General features: G+C 56.9%; 1 protein-coding gene across 1 annotated transcript in view; it reads right to left on the bottom strand.

Annotated features, from left to right (window-relative positions):
- The window catches only part of LOC138754888 (acetylcholine receptor subunit beta), a 40,708-nt gene that overhangs the window by 4,752 nt on the left and 17,210 nt on the right, over positions 1–18,746 (bottom strand). Inside the window, exons 7-9 of the mRNA XM_069919844.1 lie at positions 8,217–8,408; positions 1,844–2,067; positions 1,326–1,480 (exon numbers count right to left, since the gene is read on the bottom strand). Of these exons, the coding sequence (XP_069775945.1) occupies positions 1,326–1,480; positions 1,844–2,067; positions 8,217–8,408 (571 nt within the window). The remainder of the gene's footprint in view (positions 1–1,325; positions 1,481–1,843; positions 2,068–8,216; positions 8,409–18,746) is intronic.

Below are 18,746 nucleotides of genomic sequence, written 5' to 3'. Positions count from 1 at the left end.
TGCACTCTTTCTAATTGATATCTTTCCTGTAGTTCGGTGACCAAAACTCCACACAATACCCCTAATTTGGCCTCACAAATGTCTTATACAACTTTACCATTACATCTCAACTCCTGTCCTCAATACTTTGATTTATGAAGGCCCAATGTGCCAAAAGCTCTCTTCACAACCCTGTCCACTTGTGACTCCACTTCCAGGGAATTATCTGTATTCCCAGAACCCCCTGTTCTACCACACTCCTCACTGCCCTACCACTTACTGTGTACATCCTACCTTGGTGTGTCCTTCTGAAGTGCAACCATAAGACATGGGAGCAGAAATAGGCCATTCAGCCCATCGAGTAAGCCCCAGCATTTAATCACGTGCTGATCCATTTCTCCATCCAGCCCCACTGGCCGTCCTCCCCATAACTTTTGATGTGCTGGCTAATCAAGAACCTATCAATGTCTGCCTTAAACACATCCAATGACTCGGCCTCGACAACCGCCCATGGCAACAAATTCCACAGATTCACCGCCCTCCGGCTGAAGAAATTCCTCTGCATCTGTTCTCAGTGGACGCCCTTCAATCCTGAAGTTGTGCCCTCTTGTCCAAGGCTCTCCCTCCGTGGAAAACAACCTTTCTAAAGGAATCCCCAGGTTCCGAACATCCAACTCACCGACAACTCATACTTACGAACAAATTGTGTCCTCAATTCTCACATGCACATAATGTGAGAGTAAGTGTTAACTTTTAATCACTATCTTCTATCTAAACTGCTTTAAAATTGTTTCTTTTATGTTGGTACTGAGACAAACATTTGACTTGCGCTAAAAAAGAACTGAATGTACCTGTTCCAACTTATCTACAAATTTAACTTAAAGACAGGTGTAGGAATGGATCTCGTTCGTAACCCTGAACTCTGACAATGGCTTTTAACATTTGATATGTTTCAATGAGATCCCTCCCCTCATCTACCAAATTCCATCAAGAAAAGGCCAAGAGCTGTCAAACACTCCTCGTTCCTGGAATCATCCTTGTGAATCTCCTCTGAACCCTCTCTCAACACCTCACCCTTGTAGACAGTGCGAGTCACACAAGGCTAACTGGACGTGCTCAATACTTTAATCGAGGGGGAATGTGAGGCAGGGAGATGCAGATCCATATCAGCGAGTCTTTGAGAGGAAACAGGACGAGGCCCTTCACCCCACCCTGCCCATGCTAACCCTACTTTCCCACCCACCTTGACAATGAGATTTGCCTCGCAACATCCCAGTGGTGACCTGGTGTTGGCCAACAGTGCAGGAAAGGGGGGTAAGGGCGGACGAGACCCCCATCCCGCATACCTGGTGTTGTCCACGGGGCAGACGAAATCACCGGCTGGTTTCCGGATGAAGTACTCGTCATTTGACCGGCTGATGATCGTGGGCTTGCTGTCAGGGGAAGGTGTTGTCACTGGCCTCTGGATCCACAGGAAGGGAGGTAACGTCTCGATGAAGATCTGAGGGAGCAGGGTTAGAAAGGGCAGTCTCCAACAACAACAAGCTGAATTTGCACACCGTCTTTGGCTTGGGGTCGGGAGGGGGAAGGACGGTCACAGATGTGCGAACCATGGAGGGTCTTCGAGGGAGGTCATGGTTGGAGGTTTCCCAAGGTCAGGTGTGGGGAGGAAGAGGGATGGGACTGTCTGGGGAAAAAGGGGATGAGGTAGGGAAAAGAGTACATGGGAATGTGGGGGGGGGAAGGAATGGAGTGAACAGGAGGGGAGGAGGGGTAGGGCTGAGAGTGGGGTGAACAAGAATGATGGGATGTCTGGGATGGAGTTACCGGGAGCTTCCTGACCCCTCCCTTCCCAGCGCAGCACCTGTCTGATCCAGTTGGGCATGGTGTGGGTGTTGGGTGAGCGGTGATGGAGGTTCAGCACGACCACACTCATGATGACTGAGAAGGCGACCAGGATCATGAGGAACGTCAGGTAGCGGATGATGATGGGGACGCCCAAAGACGTCTCGGGGACCTTGTCAGCCAACAGCAGCAGGAAGACGGTGAGAGCCAGGAGCGCCGAGATGGACAGACTCATCTTTTCACCTGGGGGCGATAGAAGGTTCACTGAGCCATCCTCCACCCCAAAACCATCTCCCCCTCCACACCCCACCCTTCCTCCACCTTCGCTCCACCACCCCCACACACCCTCCACCATCACTCCACCCCCAGTTCCACCACCCCTGCTGCCCCCTCCGTTGCCCCGCAGCCCCCGTCACCCTGCCATCCACACTGCCCATTCACCAAGTCCACCATCGCCCCGCTGCCCCCTCACCCATTGCTCCACCATCACCCTCACCCCACCACCCCCTCATGCCCTCCACTCGCCCACCGCCCCCTCAGCACCCCTCACCCCCCCATCGCCCCGCCACCCCCAGCACCCCTCACCCCCCCATCGCCCCGCCACCCCCATACACCCTCCACCATCACCCCACCATCCCCTCACCATCACCCCACCATCCCCTCACCATCACCCCACCATCCCCTCACCATCACCCCAGTCTTCACCTCCTCCACCATCACCCCACCACTCCCTCCACCATCACCATACCACCTCTCTCCCCTCCACACCCACTTCAACATTGCCCCACCACTCCCTCACACCCTCCACACCCCCTCCACCATCGCCCCCTCCACCATCGCCCCCTCCACCATCGCCCCCTCCACCATCGCCCCCTCCACCATCGCCCCCTCCACCATCGCCCCCTCCACCATCGCCCCCTCCACCATCGCCCCCTCCACCATCGCCCCCTCCACCATCGCCCCCTCCACCATCGCCCCCTCCACCATCGCCCCCTCCACCATCGCCCCCTCCACCATCGCCCCCTCCACCATCGCCCCCTCCACCATCGCCCCCTCCACCATTGCCACAACTGCTCCTCATCCCCTCCACACCCCCTTCACCAATGCCCCAACTGCCCCCTCACCTCCTCCACGCCCCCCTCACCCATTGCCCCACCACTCCCTCACCCCTTTCATATGCCGCTTCCACCATTGCCCCGCTACCCCCTCCACCAATGCCCCACCATATGGAATAGGAACAGAAAAGGCCATTCAGCCTATCGAGTCTTCCCTGCCATTTTATCATGAGCTGATCCATTTCCCCACCCAGCCCCACTGCCCGGCCTTCTCCCCATAATCTTTGATGCCCTGGCTAATCAAGAACCAATCAATCTCTGCCTTAAATATACCCAGGGTATCACCCAGCTGATTGAGGCGATGGTGGAGGGGGCGATGGTGGAGGCCAGTGTACACTGGCCTCTGCACCTGCCAGTGGCAACAAATTCCAAAGATTCACCACCCTCTGGCTGAAGAAATTCCTCCGCGCCTCTGTTCTAAGTGGACACCCTTCAATCCTGAAGTTGTGTCCTCTTGTCCTAGACTCTCCCACTGTGGGAAACAACTTTCCCACATCAACTCTGTCCTCGTCTTTCAATATGTTTCAACAACACCCCCCCCCCCATTCTCCTAAATTCCATAAAGGCCAAGAATCATCCTTGTGAACCTTTTCTGAACCCTCTCCAACATCAATACATCCTTTCTTAATAAGGAGCCCAAAACAGCTCTTCACTCCATCGAGGACATCTATAAGTGGCTGTATCTCAAGAGAGCAGTGTCTATCCTTAAGGCCATGCCCTCTTCACTCTGCTACCATCAGGAAGGAGGTCCAGAATCCCGAAGACGAGCACCCAGCAGCACAAGGACGGCTTCTTCCCCTCCGCCATCAGATTCCTGAATAGACAACGAACCCCAGCCACTGGGTTTCTTTACTCTGCACCATTTATTTTATTTAAATCTGGTATTTACAGAATCACAATTTTTCGTAATCTTTGCACCTTATTCTGGACAACACTGCCGCCACAACAAATTTCATAATGCATTAATGACAATTGTGTAGGCGATAGATGGGCAGCAAAGTTGGCGTGGTGGTTAGCACAACGCTGTTGCAGCGCCAGTGATTGGGATCGGAGTCTGTACGCTTTCCCCATGTCTGTGCGGGTTTTCCCCGGGGGCTCCAGTTTCCTCCCACCATTCAAAACGTCCTGGGGGTTGTAATTGGTGGCATGGACTCGTGGGCCGGAAAGGCCTGTTACTGCACTGTACATCTACATTTAAAAATGAAATGAGAAGAGATGGGGTGATGGCTCTGCGAGTTCATAGCATTCTGCAAGGGGAAGGAGAACAGCCAGAAGTCAGACAGTGGGACTAGGAGGGTGGGGATTTGTTACGGCATGGACTAGTAGGTCCGAACTGGCCTGTTCTGTGCTGTAAGTGGTTATATGGTTAAGTCGTGGTCCATGTGGGGACCAATGACTTAGTTAGAAGTGGGGATAAGGTCCTGAAACAGGATTATGTGGAATTAAGTAGGAAGTTAAAAAACACGACCTCCAAGGTAGTAATCTCTGGATTGCTGCCGGTGCCTCGCGCTAGTGAGGGTAGAAATAGGAGGATATGGAGGATGAATGCATGGCTAAAGAGATGTTGCTGCAGATCAAACTGCGCTGGGTAGGTCACATCTCCAGAATGGAGGACCATCGCCTTCCCAAGATCGTGTTATATGCCGAGCTCTCCACTGGCCTCCGAGACAGAGGTGCACCAAAGAAGAGGTACAAGGACTGCCTAAAGAAATCTCTTGGTGCATGCCACATTGACCACCGCCAGTGGGCTGATATCGCCTCAAAACGTGCATCTTGGCACCTCACAGTTCGGCGGGCAGCAACCTCCTTTGAAGAAGACCGCAGAGCCCACCTCACTGACAAATGACAAAGGAGGAAAAACCCAACACCCAACCTCAACCAACCAATTTTCCCTTGCAACCACTGCAACCGTGTCTTCCTGTTCCGCATCGGACTTGTCAGCCACAAACGAGCCTGCAGCTGACGTGGACATTACCCCTCCATAAATCTTCATCCGCGAAGCCAAGCCAAAGAGAAGAGAGGGGGCAAGGGATAAGATTTCTGGATCATTGGGATCTCTTCTGGGGAAGGTCGGACCTGTACAAAATGGACGGACTCCACTTGCTGGCAAGCAGATTTGCTAGAGCTGTGGGGGAAGGTTTAAACTAGGCAGGGGGGTGGGGAACAGAGTGTGAGAGCAGTGTCAAGGGAGCATGGCCACCTAGATAGGAATAATAACGATAACAAAGGTAGGATGGAGATTAGGGTAAAAGGTAGTAAAGAGAATATAGGTGAGGGTCATTCTCTGAAATGCATACATTTTAATGCAATAAGCATAGTGAACAAGGTAGATGAGCTTAGAGCATGGACAGATACTTGGGGTCATGATATTGTGGCAATTAGTGAGACCTGGCTACAGGAGGGGCAGGACTGGCAACTTAATATTCCAGGATACATTTGTTTCAGATGTGATAAAAAAAAAGGGGGAGGAATTGCTCTGCTTGTTAAGGAGGACATTACTGCCGAGAGGTGGCAGGATGGTCTGGAGGGATCGTCCAGTGAGGCTGTTTGGGTGGAATTGAGGGATGAAGGAGGCATGAGGGTGCTAATAGGGGTGTATTACAGAGCACCAAATGAGCCAAGAAAATTAGAGGAACAAATTTGTAGGGAGATAATGTATATGTGTGAGAATCATAAGGTAGTGATCATGGGAGATTTTAACTTCCCTCACATTGATTGGGATACCCATACAGTTAGAGGGCTGGATGGGCTAGAGTTCGTTAAATGTGTTCAAGATTGTTTTCTAAATCAATTAGTAGAAGAACTGACTTGGGATGGTGTAATACTGGATCTCCTGTTAGGGAACAAGGTAGGTCAGGTATCGGACATTAATGTTAAGAGAACAAATTGGGTCTAGAGATCATAACTCTGTTAGTTTTAGGGAAGAGCAAGGAGGGGCCTAAAGTTGAGGTTCTGGATTGGAGAAGAGCAAATTTCGAAGGAATAAGAAGGGATTTGGGGAGTATTGAGTGGGACAGGATATTTTCAGGTAAGGATGTAAATGAAAAATGGAGGATATTCAAAAAAGAAATTTTGCGGGTACAGAGTAGATATGTCCCAGTGAGGATCAAAGGAAAGGCTGGAAGTCATAGGGAGACTTGGTTTTCGAGGAATATTGGAAATTTGGTTAGGAGAAAAAGGGAGGTGTACAAGAGGTATAAAGAGCAGGGAACTGAGAGTTTGAAGGAGGACTACAAGGAGTGTAGAAGGAATCTTAAGAAAGAAATTAGAAAGGCCAAAAAAAGGCATGAAGAGGCTTATCAGACAGAGTAAAAATAAATCCAAAGGGTTTCTATAGGTGCATTAAAAGTAAAAGATTAGTGAGGGATAAAATTGGACCCCTTGTAGATAGCGAGGGTAGGCTGAGTGAGAAGTCAGAGGAAATGGGGGAAATGGGGGAAATTTTGAATGATTTCTTTCACTAGGGATAAAAATATTGAACCAGTTGAAGTAAAGAAAAATAGTGGGGAGGTCATGAAGCATATAAGGATAACCAAGGAGGTAGTGATGGCTGTGTTGAAAAAGATAAAGGTGGATAAATCTCCGGGACCGGACAAAATATTTCCAAGGACACTCAGGGATGCTTGTGGACAGATAGTGGGGCCATTAACAGAGATATTTAGGATGTCACTGGTCACGGGGGTAGTGCCAAAGGATTGGAGGGTGGGGCATGTGGTTCCGCTGTTTAAGAAAGGGTCCAAATGTATCGATAGAGAGCAATCAGCATGGTTTTGTCAGGGGTAGATCATGCTTGACAAACCTGATTGAGTTTTTCAAGGGGGTTACAAAAAAGGTTGATGAAGGGAAAGCTGTGGATGTTGTCTATTTAGACTTTAGTAAAGCTTTGAACAAAGTTCCCCACAGGAAGTTAGGAAAAAAGGTGGAGGCATTAGGTATAAATAAGGAGGTAGTGAAATGGATTCAGCAATGGTTGGATGGGAGGTGTCAGAGAGTAGTGGTAGAAAATTGTTTGTCCAATTGGAGGCCGGTGACTAGTGGAGTTCCTCAGGTGTATCGGTCCTGGGTCCACTATTGTTTGTTATATATATTAACGATTTGGAAGTAAGAGTGGAGAATTGGATAAGAAAGTTTGCGGATGATACAAAGATTGGTGGTGTTGTGGACAGTGAGGAAGATTACCGTAGATTAAAAGGTGATTTAGGAAGGCTGGAGGTGTGGGCTGAGAAATGGCTGATGGAATTTAATAGATAAGTGTGAGGTGTTACATTTTGGAAAGGCAAATCTAAATAGGTCATATGCATTAAATGGTAGGCTATTGAGATGTGCAGAGCAACAAAGGGATTTAGGAGTTATGGTAAATAGTACCCGCAAGGCTGATACTCAGGTGTATGGTGTGGTGAAGAAGGCATTTGAAATGTTGGCCTTCATAAATCGGAGTATTGAATTCAAAAGTAAGGAGGTTATGATGTAATTGTACAAGGCATTGGTGAGGCCACATTTGGAGTACTGTGTACAGTTTTGGTCACCAAATTATAGGAAAGATATAAACAAAATAGAGAGAGTGCAGAGAAGGTTCACGAAAATGTTGACAGCATTTCAAGGTTTGAGTTACAGGGAAAAGTTGTGTAGACTGGGGCTTTTTTCTCTGGAGCGTAGAAAATTGAGGGGGGACTTGAAAGAGGTGTTTAAGATTTTAAAAGGGGCAGACAGAGTAAATGTGGATAGGCTTTTTCAATTAAGAGTGGGGGAGATTCAAACTAGAGGGCATGGTTTAAGATTGAAGGGGGAAAATTATAAGGGGAACATGAAGGGAAATTTCTTTCTGCAAAGGGTGGTAGGGATGCTGAATGAGCTTCCGGCAGACGTGATTGAGGTGGGATCATTGGTTACATTTAGGTGCCGGGGGCCGGGGGCCGGGCCGGAGGGGCCGGGGGCCGGGCCGGAGGGGCCGGGGGCCGGGCCGGAGGGGCCGGGGGCCGGGCCGGAGGGGCCGGGGGCCGGGCCGGAGGGGCCGGGGGCCGGGCCGGAGGGGCCGGGGGCCGGGCCGGAGGGGCCGGGGGCCGGGGGCCGGGCCGGAGGGGCCGGGGGCCGGGCCGGAGGGGCCCTCCAACCCTGGAAGCCGGAGAATCTGTGGGTGGCAGCTGCGATGGGAGAACCCACCCAGACTCAGTGGAAGCGTGCAAACTCAGCAGGGGCAGTGCCGGAGGCTGGGATTGAACAGGGTCCCTCTGGCAATGAGAAACAGGGGGGGGGGGGAACCGCGCAGAGGGGACTGACCTGCGTCGGGAGGGAGGTAGAAGACCAAGATGGCGAGGACATTGATCAGGATGCAGGGAACGTTGGTGTTGACAACGTAGAAGAGGGGTTGGCGCTGAATGAGCAGGTAGAAGGTTATGTCCTCGTAGCTGGGGTCGTCACTCCGCCGGTTCGTCCGGGACGGCTTGTGTTCGATGCTCCACTGCCCATTCTCTGTGGGGGGAGGAGGGGGCAGGGGAAGAGGCAGGGGTCTCTCCTGCCCGATGGACTCTGAACAGCCCCCGAACTACTCCACCTCTACCTCCTCCTCCCCTTCAGACACACCCTCCCCTTCTACCCCCCTTTCCCCCGACACTCCCTTCCCTTTCTACCCCCTCCTCCCCCACACTCCCCTCCCTTCTACCCCACCCACAAACTCCCACTCTACTCCCTCCTTCCCCCACGACTCCCCTCCCCTTATTTCCCTTTCCTGCACATTCCCTTCTTCTCACAACTCCTCTCCACCCCTCTCCTTCTATCCCCTCATCTACCCCCCTTCCCTCCCCCTTCCCTTCCCTCCCCCTTCCTTCCCTCCCCTTCCCTTCCCTCCCCCTTCCCTTCCCTCCCCCTTCCCTTCCCTCCCCCTTCCCTTCCCTCCCCTTCCCTTCCCTCCCCTTCCCTTCCCTCCCCCTTCCCTTCCTCCCCCTTCCCTTCCCTCCCCTTCCCTTCCCTCCCCTTCCCTTCCCTCCCCCTTCCTTCCCTCCCCCTTCCCTTCCCTCCCCCTTCCCTTCCCTCCCCCTTCCCTTCCCTCCCCCTTCCCTTCCCTCCCCCTTCCCTTCCCTCCCCCTTCCCTTCCCTCCCCCTTCCCTTCCTCCCCCTTCCCTTCCCTCCCCCTTCCCTTCCCTCCCCCTTCCCTTCCTCCCCCTTCCCTTCCCTCCCCCTTCCCTTCCTCCCCCTTCCTTCCCTCCCCTTCCCTTCCCTCCCCCTTCCTTCCCTCCCCCTTCCCTTCCCTCCCCCTTCCCTTCCCTCCCCCTTCCCTTCCCTCCCCCTTCCCTTCCCTCCCCCTTCCCTTCCCTCCCCCTTCCCTTCCCTCCCCCTTCCCTTCCCTCCCCCTTCCCTTCCCTCCCCCTTCCCTTCCCTCCCCCTTCCCTTCCCTCCCCCTTCCTTCCCTCCCCCTTCCCTTCCCTCCCCCTTCCCCTTCCCTCCCCCTTCCCTTCCCTCCCCCTTCCCTTCCTCCCCCTTCCCTTCCCTCCCCCTTCCCTTCCCTCCCCCTTCCCTTCCCTCCCCCTTCCCTTCCTCCCCTTCCCTTCCCTCCCTTCCCTTCCCTCCCCCTTCCCTTCCCTCCCCCTTCCCTTCCTCCCCTTCCTTCCCTCCCCCTTCCCTTCCCTCCCCCTTCCCTTCCCTCCCCTTCCCTTCCTCCCCCTTCCCTTCCCTCCCCTTCCCTTCCCTCCCCCTTCCCTTCCCTCCCCCTTCCCTTCCCCCCCTTCCCTTCCCTCCCCCTTCCCTTCCCTCCCCTTCCCTTCCCTCCCCCTTCCCTTCCCTCCCCCTTCCCTTCCTCCCCCTTCCCTTCCCTCCCCCTTCCCTTCCCTCCCCCTTCCCTTCCCTCCCCCTTCCCTTCCCTCCCCCTTCCCTTCCCTCCCCCTTCCCTTCCCTCCCCTTCCCTTCCCTCCCCCTTCCTCCCCCTTCCCTTCCCTCCCCCTTCCCTTCCCTCCCCCTTCCCTTCCCTCCCCCTTCCCTTCCCTCCCCCTTCCTTCCCTCCCCCTTCCCTTCCCTCCCCCTTCCCTTCCCTCCCCCTTCCCTTCCCTCCCCCTTCCCTTCCCTCCCCCTTCCCTTCCCTCCCCCTCCCTTCCCTTCCCTCCCCCTTCCCTTCCCTCCCCCTTCCCTTCCCTCCCCCTTCCCTTCCTCCCCCTTCCCTTCCCTCCCCCTTCCCTTCCCTCCCCCTTCCCTTCCCTCCCCCTTCCCTTCCCTCCCCCTTCCCTTCCCTCCCCCTTCCCTTCCCTCCCCCTTCCCTTCCCTCCCCCTTCCCTTCCCTCCCCCTTCCCTTCCCTCCCCCTTCCTTCCCTCCCCCTTCCCTTCCCTCCCCCTTCCCTTCCTCCCCCTTCCCTTCCCTCCCCCTTCCCTTCCCTCCCCCTTCCCTTCCCTCCCCTTCCCTTCCCTCCCCCTTCCCTTCCTTCCCCCTTCCCTTCCCTCCCCCTTCCCTTCCTCCCCCTTCCCTTCCCTCCCCCTTCCCTTCCCTCCCCCTTCCCTTCCTCCCCCTTCCCTTCCCTCCCCCTTCCCTTCCCTCCCCCTTCCCTTCCCTCCCCCTTCCCTTCCCTCCCCCTTCCCTTCCCTCCCCCTTCCCTTCCCTCCCCCTTCCCTTCCCTCCCCTTCCCTTCCCTCCCCTTCCCTTCCCTCCCCCTTCCCTTCCCTCCCCCTTCCCTTCCTCCCCCTTCCCTTCCCTCCCCTTCCCTTCCTCCCCCTTCCCTTCCCTCCCCCTTCCCTTCCCTCCCCCTTCCCTTCCCTCCCCCTTCCCTTCCTCCCCCTTCCCTTCCCTCCCCCTTCCCTTCCTCCCCCTTCCCTTCCCTCCCCTTCCCTTCCCTCCCCCTTCCCTTCACTCCCCCTTCCCTTCACTCCCCCTTCCCTTCACTCCCCCTTCCCTTCACTCCCCCTTCCCTTCACTCCCCCTTCCCTTCACTCCCCCTTCCCTTATTTCCTTTCCTGCACATTCCCTTCTTCTCACAACTCCTCTCCACCCTCTCCTTCTATCCCCTCATCTACCCCCCTTCACTCCCCCTTCCCTTCACTCCCCCTTCCCTTCACTCCCCCTTCCCTTCACTCCCCCTTCCTTCACTCCCCCTTCCCTTCACTCTCCCCTTCCCTTCACTCCCCCTTCCCTTCACTCCCCCTTCCCTTCACTCCCCCTTCCCTTCACTCCCCTTCCCTTCACTCCCCCTTCCCTTCACTCCCCCTTCCCTTCACTCCCCCTTCCCTTCACTCCCCTTCCCTTCACTCCCCCTTCCCTTCACTCCCCCTTCCCTTCACTCCCCCTTCCCTTCAATCCCCCTTCCCTTCACTCCCCTTCCCTTCACTCCCCCTTCCCTTCACTCCCCCTTCCCTTCACTCCCCCTTCCCTTCACTCCCCCTTCCTTCACTCCCCCTTCCCTTCGACTCCCCTTCCCTTCATCGAAGCTCCCTTCCCTTCACTCCCCCTTCCCTTCACTCCCCCTTCCCTTCACTCCCCCTTCCCTTCACTCCCCCTTCCCTTCACTCCCCCTTCCCTTCACTCCCCTTCCCTTCACTCCCCCTTCCCTTCACTCCCCCTTCCCTTCACTCCCCTTCCCTTCACTCCCCCTTCCCTTCACTCCCCCTTCCCTTCACTCCCCTCCTTCACTCCCCCTTCCCTTCACTCCCCCTTCCCTTCACTCCCCCTTCCCTTCACTCCCCTTCCCTTCACTCCCCCTTCCCTTCACTCCCCCTTCCCTTCACTCCCCCTTCCCTTCACTCCCCCTTCCCTTCACTCCCCCTTCCCTTCACTCCCCCTTCCCTTCACTCCCCCTTCCTTCACTCCCCCTTCCCTTCACTCCCCCTTCCCTTCACTCCCCCTTCCCTTCACTCCCCCTTCCCTTCACTCCCCCTTCCTTCACTCCCCCTTCCCTTCACTCCCCTTCCCTTCACTCCCCCTTCCCTTCACTCCCCCTTCCCTTCACTCCCCCTTCCCTTCACTCCCCCTTCCCTTCACTCCCCCTTCCCTTCACTCCCCCTTCCCTTCACTCCCCCTTCCCTTCACTCCCCCTTCCCTTCACTCCCCCTTCCCTTCAATCCCCTTCCCTTCACTCCCCCTTCCCTTCACTCCCCTTCCCTTCACTCCCCCTTCCCTTCACTCCCCCTTCCCTTCACTCCCCCTTCCCTTCACTCCCCCTTCCTTCACTCCCCCTTCCCTTCACTCCCCCTTCCCTTCACTCCCCCTTCCCTTCACTCCCCCTTCCCTTCACTCCCCCTTCCCTTCACTCCCCTTCCCTTCACTCTCCCCCTTCCCTTCACTCCCCCTTCCCGTCACTCCCCCTTCCCTTCACTCCCCCTTCCCTTCACTCCCCCTTCCCTTCACTCCCCTTCCCTTCACTCCCCCTTCCCTTCACTCCCCCTTCCCTTCACTCCCCCTTTCCCTTCACTCCCCCTTCCCTTCACTCCCCCTTCCTTCACTCCCCCTTCCCTTCACTCCCCCTTCCTTCACTCCCCCTTCCCTTCACTCCCCTTCCCTTCACTCCCCCTTCCCTTCACTCCCCCTTCCCTTCACTCCCCCTTCCCTTCACTCCCCCTTCCCTTCACTCCCCCTTCCCTTCACTCCCCCTTCCTTCACTCCCCTTCCCTTCACTCCCCCTTCCTTCACTCCCCCTTCCCTTCACTCCCCTTCCCTTCACTCCCTCCTTCACTCCCCCTTCCCTTCACTCCCCCTTCCCTTCACTCCCCCTTCCTTCACTCCCCCTTCCCTTCACTCCCCCTTCCCTTCACTCCCCGGTCCCTTCGACTCCCCCTTCCCTTCACTCCCCCTTCCCTTCACTCCCCTTCCTTCACTCCCCCTTCCCTTCACTCCCTTCATTCACTCCCCTTCCCTTCACTCCCCTTCCCTTCACTCCCCCTTCCCTTCACTCCCCCTTCCCTTCACTCCCCCTTCCCTTCACTCCCCCTTCCCTTCACTCCCCTTCCCTTCACTCTCCCCCTTCCCTTCACTCCCCCTTCCCTTCACTCCCCCTTCCCTTCACTCCCCCTTCCCTTCACTCCCCTTCCTTCGACTCCCCCTTCCCTTCACTCCCCCTTCCCTTCACTCCCCCTTCCTTCACTCCCCTTCCCTTCACTCCCCTTCCTTCACTCCCCCTTCCCTTCACTCCCCCTTCCCTTCACTCCCCCTTCCTTCACTCCCCCTTCCCTTCACTCCCCCTTCCCTTCACTCCCCCTTCCCTTCACTCCCCCTTCCCTTCACTCCCCTTCCTTCACTCCCCTTCCCTTCACTCCCCCTTCCCTTCACTCCCCCTTCCCTTCACTCCCCCTTCCTTCACTCCCCCTTCCCTTCACTCCCCTTCCCTTCACTCCCCTTCCTTCACTCCCCTTCCTTCACTCCCCCTTCCCTTCACTCCCCCTTCCCTTCACTCCCCCTTCCCTTCACTCCCCCTCCCTTTCCCTTCACTCCCCCTTCCCTTCACTCCCCCTTCCCTTCACTCCCCTTCCCTTCACTCCCCCTTCCCTTCACTCCCCCTTCCCTTCACTCCCCCTTCCCTTCACTCCCCCTTCCCTTCACTTCTCACTCCCCTTCCCTTCACTCCCCCTTCCCTTCACTCCCCCTTCCCTTCACTCCCCCTTCCCTTCACTCCCCTTCCTTCACTCCCCCTTCCCTTCACTCCCCTTCCCTTCACTCCCCTTCCTTCACTCCCCCTTCCCTTATTTCCCTTTCCTGCACATTCCCTTCTTCTCACAACTCCTCTCCACCCCTCTCCTTCTATCCCCTCATCTACCCCTTCACTCCCCCTTCCCTTCACTCCCCCTTCCTTCACTCCCCCTTCCCTTCACTCCCCCTTCCCTTCACTCCCCCTTCCCTTCACTCCCCCTTCCCTTCACTCCCCCTTCCTTCACTCCCCTTCCCTTCACTCCCCTTCCCTTCACTCCCCCTTCCCTTCACTCCCCCTTCCCTTCACTCCCCCTTCCCTTCACTCCCCCTTCCTTCACTCCCCCTTCCCTTCACTCCCCCTTCCCTTCACTCCCCCTTCCCTTCACTCCCCCTTCCCTCACTCCCCTTCCTTCACTCCCCTCCTTCACTCCCCTTCCTTCACTCCCCCTTCCCTTACTCCCCCTTCCCTTCACTCCCCCTTCCCTTCACTCCCCCTTCCCTTCACTCCCCCTTCCCTTCACTCCCCCTTCCCTTCACTCCCCCTTCCCTTCACTCCCCTTCCCTTCACTCCCCCTTCCCTTCACTCCCCCTTCCCTTCACTCCCCTTCCCTTCACTCCCCCTTCCCTTCACTCCCCCTTCCCTTCACTCCCCCTTCCCTTCACTCCCCCTTCATTCACCCCCTCCTCACTCCCCCTTCCCTTCACTCCCCCTTCCCTCACTCCCCCTTCCTTCACTCCCCCTTCCCTTCACTTCCCCCTTCCCTTCACTCCCCCTTCCCTTCACTCCCCCTTCCCTTCACTCCCCCTTCCCTTCACTCCCCCTTCCCTTCACTCCCCCTTCCCTTCACTCCCCCTTCCCTTCACTCCCCCTTCCCTTCACTCCCCCTTCCCTTCACTCCCCCTTCCCTTCACTCCCCCTTCCTTCACTTCCCCTTCCCTTCACTCCCCCTTCCCTTCTCTCCCCCTTCCCTTCACTCCCCTTCCCTTCACTCCCCCTTCCCTTCACTCCCCCTTCCCTTCACTCCCCTTCCCTTCACTCCCCCTTTCCCTTCACTTCCCCCTTCCCTTCACTCCCCTTCCTTCAATCCCCCTTCCCTTCAATCCCCCTTCCCTTCACTCCCCCTTCCCTTCACTCCCCCTTCCCTTCGACTCCCCCTTCCCTTCACTCCCCCTTCCCTTCACTCCCCCTTCCCTTCACCCCTTCCCTTCACTCCCCCTTCCCTTCACTCCCCCTTCCTTCACTCCCCCTTCCCTTCACTCCCACTTCCCTTCACTCCCCTTCCCTTCACTCCCCCTTCCCTTCACTCCCCTTCCCTTCACTCCCCCTTCCCTTCACTCCCCCTTCCCTTCACTCCCCCTTCCTTCACTCCCCTTCCCTTCACTCCCTTCCCTTCAACTCCCCTTCCTTCACTCCCCCTTCCCTTCACTCCCCCTTCCCTTCACTCCCCCTTCCTTCACTCCCCTTCCCTTCACTCCCCCTTCCTTCACTCCCCCTTCCCGTCACTCCCCCTTCCCTTCACTCCCCCTTCCCTTCACTCCCCTTCCCTTCACTCCCCCTTCCCTTCACTCCCCCTTCCTTCACTCCCCCTTCCCTTCAACTCCCCTTCCCTTCACTCCCCCTTCCCTTCACTCCCCCTTCCCTTCACTCCCCTTCCCTTCACTCCCCCTTCCCTTCACTCCCCCTTCCCTTCACTCCCCTTCCTTCACTCCCCTTCCCTTCACTCCCCCTTCCCTTCACTCCCCCTTCCCTTCACTCCCCCTTCCCTTCACTCCCCCTTCCTTCACTCCCCCTTCCCTTCACTCCCCCTTCCCTTCACTCCCCCTTCCCTTCACTCCCCCTTCCCTTCACTCCCCCTTCCCTTCACTCCCCCTTCCCTTCACTCCCCTTCCCTTCACTCCCCCTTCCCTTCACTCCCCCTTCCCTTCACCCCCCTCCTTCACTCCCCCTTCCCTTCACTCCCCCTTCCCTCACTCCCCCTTCCTTCACTCCCCCTTCCCTTCACTCCCCCTTCCCTTCACTCCCCCTTCCCTTCACTCCCCCTTCCCTTCACTCCCCCTTCCCTTCACTCCCCCTTCCCTTCACTCCCCCTTCCCTTCACTCCCCCTTCCCTTCACTCCCCTTCCCTTCACTCCCCCTTCCCTTCACTCCCCCTTCCCTTCACTCCCCCTTCCTTCACTCCCCCTTCCCTTCACTCCCCCTTCCCTTCACTCCCCCTTCCCTTCACTCCCCCTTCCCTTCACTCCCCCTTCCCTTCACTCCCCTTCCCTTCACTCCCCCTTCCCTTCACTCCCCCTTCCCTTCACTCCCCCTTCCCTTCACTCCCCCTTCCCTTCACTCCCCCTTCCCTTCACTCCCCCTTCCCTTCACTCCCCCTTCCCTTCACTCCCCCTTCCCTTCACTCCCCTTCCCTTCACTCCCCCTTCCCTCACTCCCCCTTCCCTCACTCCCCCTTCCCTTCACTCCCCCTTCCCTTCACTCCCCCTTCCCTCACTCCCCCTTCCCTTCACTCCCCCTTCCCTTCACTCCCCCTTCCCTTCACTCCCCCTTCCTTCACTCCCCTTCCCTTCACTCCCCCTTCCCTTCACTCCCCCTTCCCTTCACTCCCCTTCCCTTCACTCCCCCTTCCCTTCACTCCCCCTTCCCTTCACTCCCCCTTCCCTTCACTCCCCCTTCCCTTCACTCCCCCTTCCCTTCACTCCCCTTCCCTTCACTCCCCCTTCCCTTCACTCCCCCTTCCCTTCACTCCCCCTTCCCTTCACTCCCCCTTCCCTTCACTCCCCCTTCCCCTTCACTCCCCCTTCCCTTCACTCCCCCTTCCCTTCACTCCCCCTTCCCTTCACTCCCCCTTCCCTTCACTCCCCCTTCCCTTCACTCCCCCTTCCCTTCACTCCCCCTTCCCTCCACTCCCCCTTCCCTCCACTCCCCCTTCCCTCCACTCCCCCTTCCCTCCACTCCCCCTTCCCTCCACTCCCCTTCCCTCCACTCCCCTTCCCTCCACTCCCCCTTCCTCCACTCCCCCTTCCCTCCACTCCCCTCCCTCCACTCCCCTCCCCTCCACTCCCCTCTCCTCCTCTCCCCTCTCCTCCTCTCCCCTCTCCTCCTCTCCCCTCTCCTCCTCTCCCCTCTCCCTCTCTCCCCTCTCCTCCTCTCCTCCTCTCCCCTCTCCTCCTCTCCTCCTCTCCTCCTCTCCTCCTCTCCTCCTCTCCCCTCTCCTCCTCTCCCCTCTCCCCTCTCCTCCTCTCCTCACCTCCCTCTCCTCCTCTCCCCTCTCCTCCTCTCCCCTCTCCCCTCTCCCCCTCTCTCCTCTCCTCCTCTCCCCTCTCCTCCTCTCCCCTCTCCTCCTCTCCCCTCTCCTCCTCTCCCCTCTCCTCCTCTCCCCTCTCCTCCTCTCCCCTCTCCTCCTCTCCCCTCTCCTCCTCTCCCCTCTCCTCCTCTCCCCTCTCCTCCTCTCCCCTCTCCTCCTCTCCTCCTCTCCCCTCTCCTCCTCTCCCCTCTCCTCCTCTCCCCTCTCCTCCTCTCCCCTCTCCCTCTCCTCCTATCCCCTCTCCTCCTATCCCCTCTCCTCCTATCCCCTCTCCTCCTATCCCCTCTCCTCCTATCCCTCTCCTCCTATCCCCTCTCCTCCTATCCCCTCTCCTCCTATCCCCTCTCCTCCTATCCCCTCTCCTCCTATCCCCTCTCCTCCTATCCCCTCTCCTCCTATCCCCTCTCCTCCTATCCCCTCTCCTCCTATCCCCTCTCCTCCTATCCCCTCTCCTCCTATCCCCTCTCCTCCTATCCCCTCTCCTCCTATCCCCTCTCCTTCTATCCCCTCTCCTTCTATCCCCTCTCTTCTATCCCCTCTCCTTCTATCCCACCCACACTCCTCCATCCCTCCCCACAAACTCCTCTACCCCTCCTTCCCCATTCTCGCCAACTCTCCCTTCAATCTCTACCCCTTCCTCCCTGCAATCCCCTCCTCTACTCTCTCCACCCCCCCCACTATCGTCCCTATTACCCCCTCTCTCCCTAACCCTCCTCTACCCTGTCCCTCTTCACACTCTCCCCATCCTCCACAAGCATTCCCCTTCTCCACTGTTGCTCCCTCACCTCCCCACCTCATCGTTCTAAGTTCCAATGAGTCGTCTTCTCAATAAACTAACTCCTCACAACCAACCACCTCTGCACCACCTCCAAAGCCCGTCCATCCTTCTTCAAGTAAGACCAGAACTGCCCGCCGTTCTCCAGATGTGGCCTCACCAGGACTTTGTACAGTCGCAGCAGAACCTCCCTGCTCCTCAACTCAATCCCTTTAGCAAAGGAGGCAGACATCCCATTTCCCTTCTTGACCACCTGATGCATCTGCAAACCACCTCTGAACAATTCATGCATAATGTCGCCCTGCATAATAGTTTGCTGCAATCTTTCACCATTTAAATACCATCCTCCTATTTCCTTCCGAAAGGCACCCATCTCCTTTGATATTCCACCCCCAACGGGCCGGGAGTGGGGGAAGTGGGCACTCACCTGTGAAGGAGTCCTCGTTGATAATGATCTCCTTGACCTCGTGCTCCCCCTTTTCATCCAGGGCATGCTGCAGGGTCACCTCAGATGTGTCGTACGTGTAGGACCTGAAGACCATGGTGCAGTTCTGCCAATCGAAGGGGAAGTACATCACCTGCAAAACAAAATTAGGATGGGACTGTACTTGCTGGAATTTAGAAGGCCTTCACTGGCAGAGGAATTGAGTTGAGGAGCAGGGAGGTTCTGCTGCGACTGTACAAAGTCCTGGCGAGGCCCCCATCAGGAGCACGGCATGCAATTCTGGCTTCCTTACTTGAGGAAAGATGGACTGGCTTTGGAGGCAGTGCAGAGGGGGTTCACCAGGTTGGTTCCAGAGATGAGGGGGTTGTCCCACGAGGAGAGATGGAGTCGTCTGGGAATGAACTCGCTGGAATAAGAGGGGATCTTATAGAAATGTATATAATTCTGAAAGGCATAGGCAAGTTGTTCCCATGAATGGGGGAGACCAGAACTAGGGGACGTGGCCTCAAGATACAGGGCAGTAGGTTTAGGACGGAGATGAGGAGGAACTGCTTTTCCCAAAGGGTGGGGAATCTGTGGAATTCACTGCCCATTGAAGCAGTGGAGGTGACCTCAGTAAATAAGACCAGGTTGGGGAGATGTTTACATCATAGGGAACTAAGGGACATGGGGAAAAGGCAGGTCGGTA

Source organism: Narcine bancroftii, chromosome 2, assembly GCF_036971445.1.
Source record: "Narcine bancroftii isolate sNarBan1 chromosome 2, sNarBan1.hap1, whole genome shotgun sequence".
In the NCBI taxonomy this organism is placed as follows: Eukaryota; Metazoa; Chordata; class Chondrichthyes; order Torpediniformes; family Narcinidae; genus Narcine; species Narcine bancroftii.
This window is presented reverse-complemented; position numbering and strand designations above follow the sequence as displayed.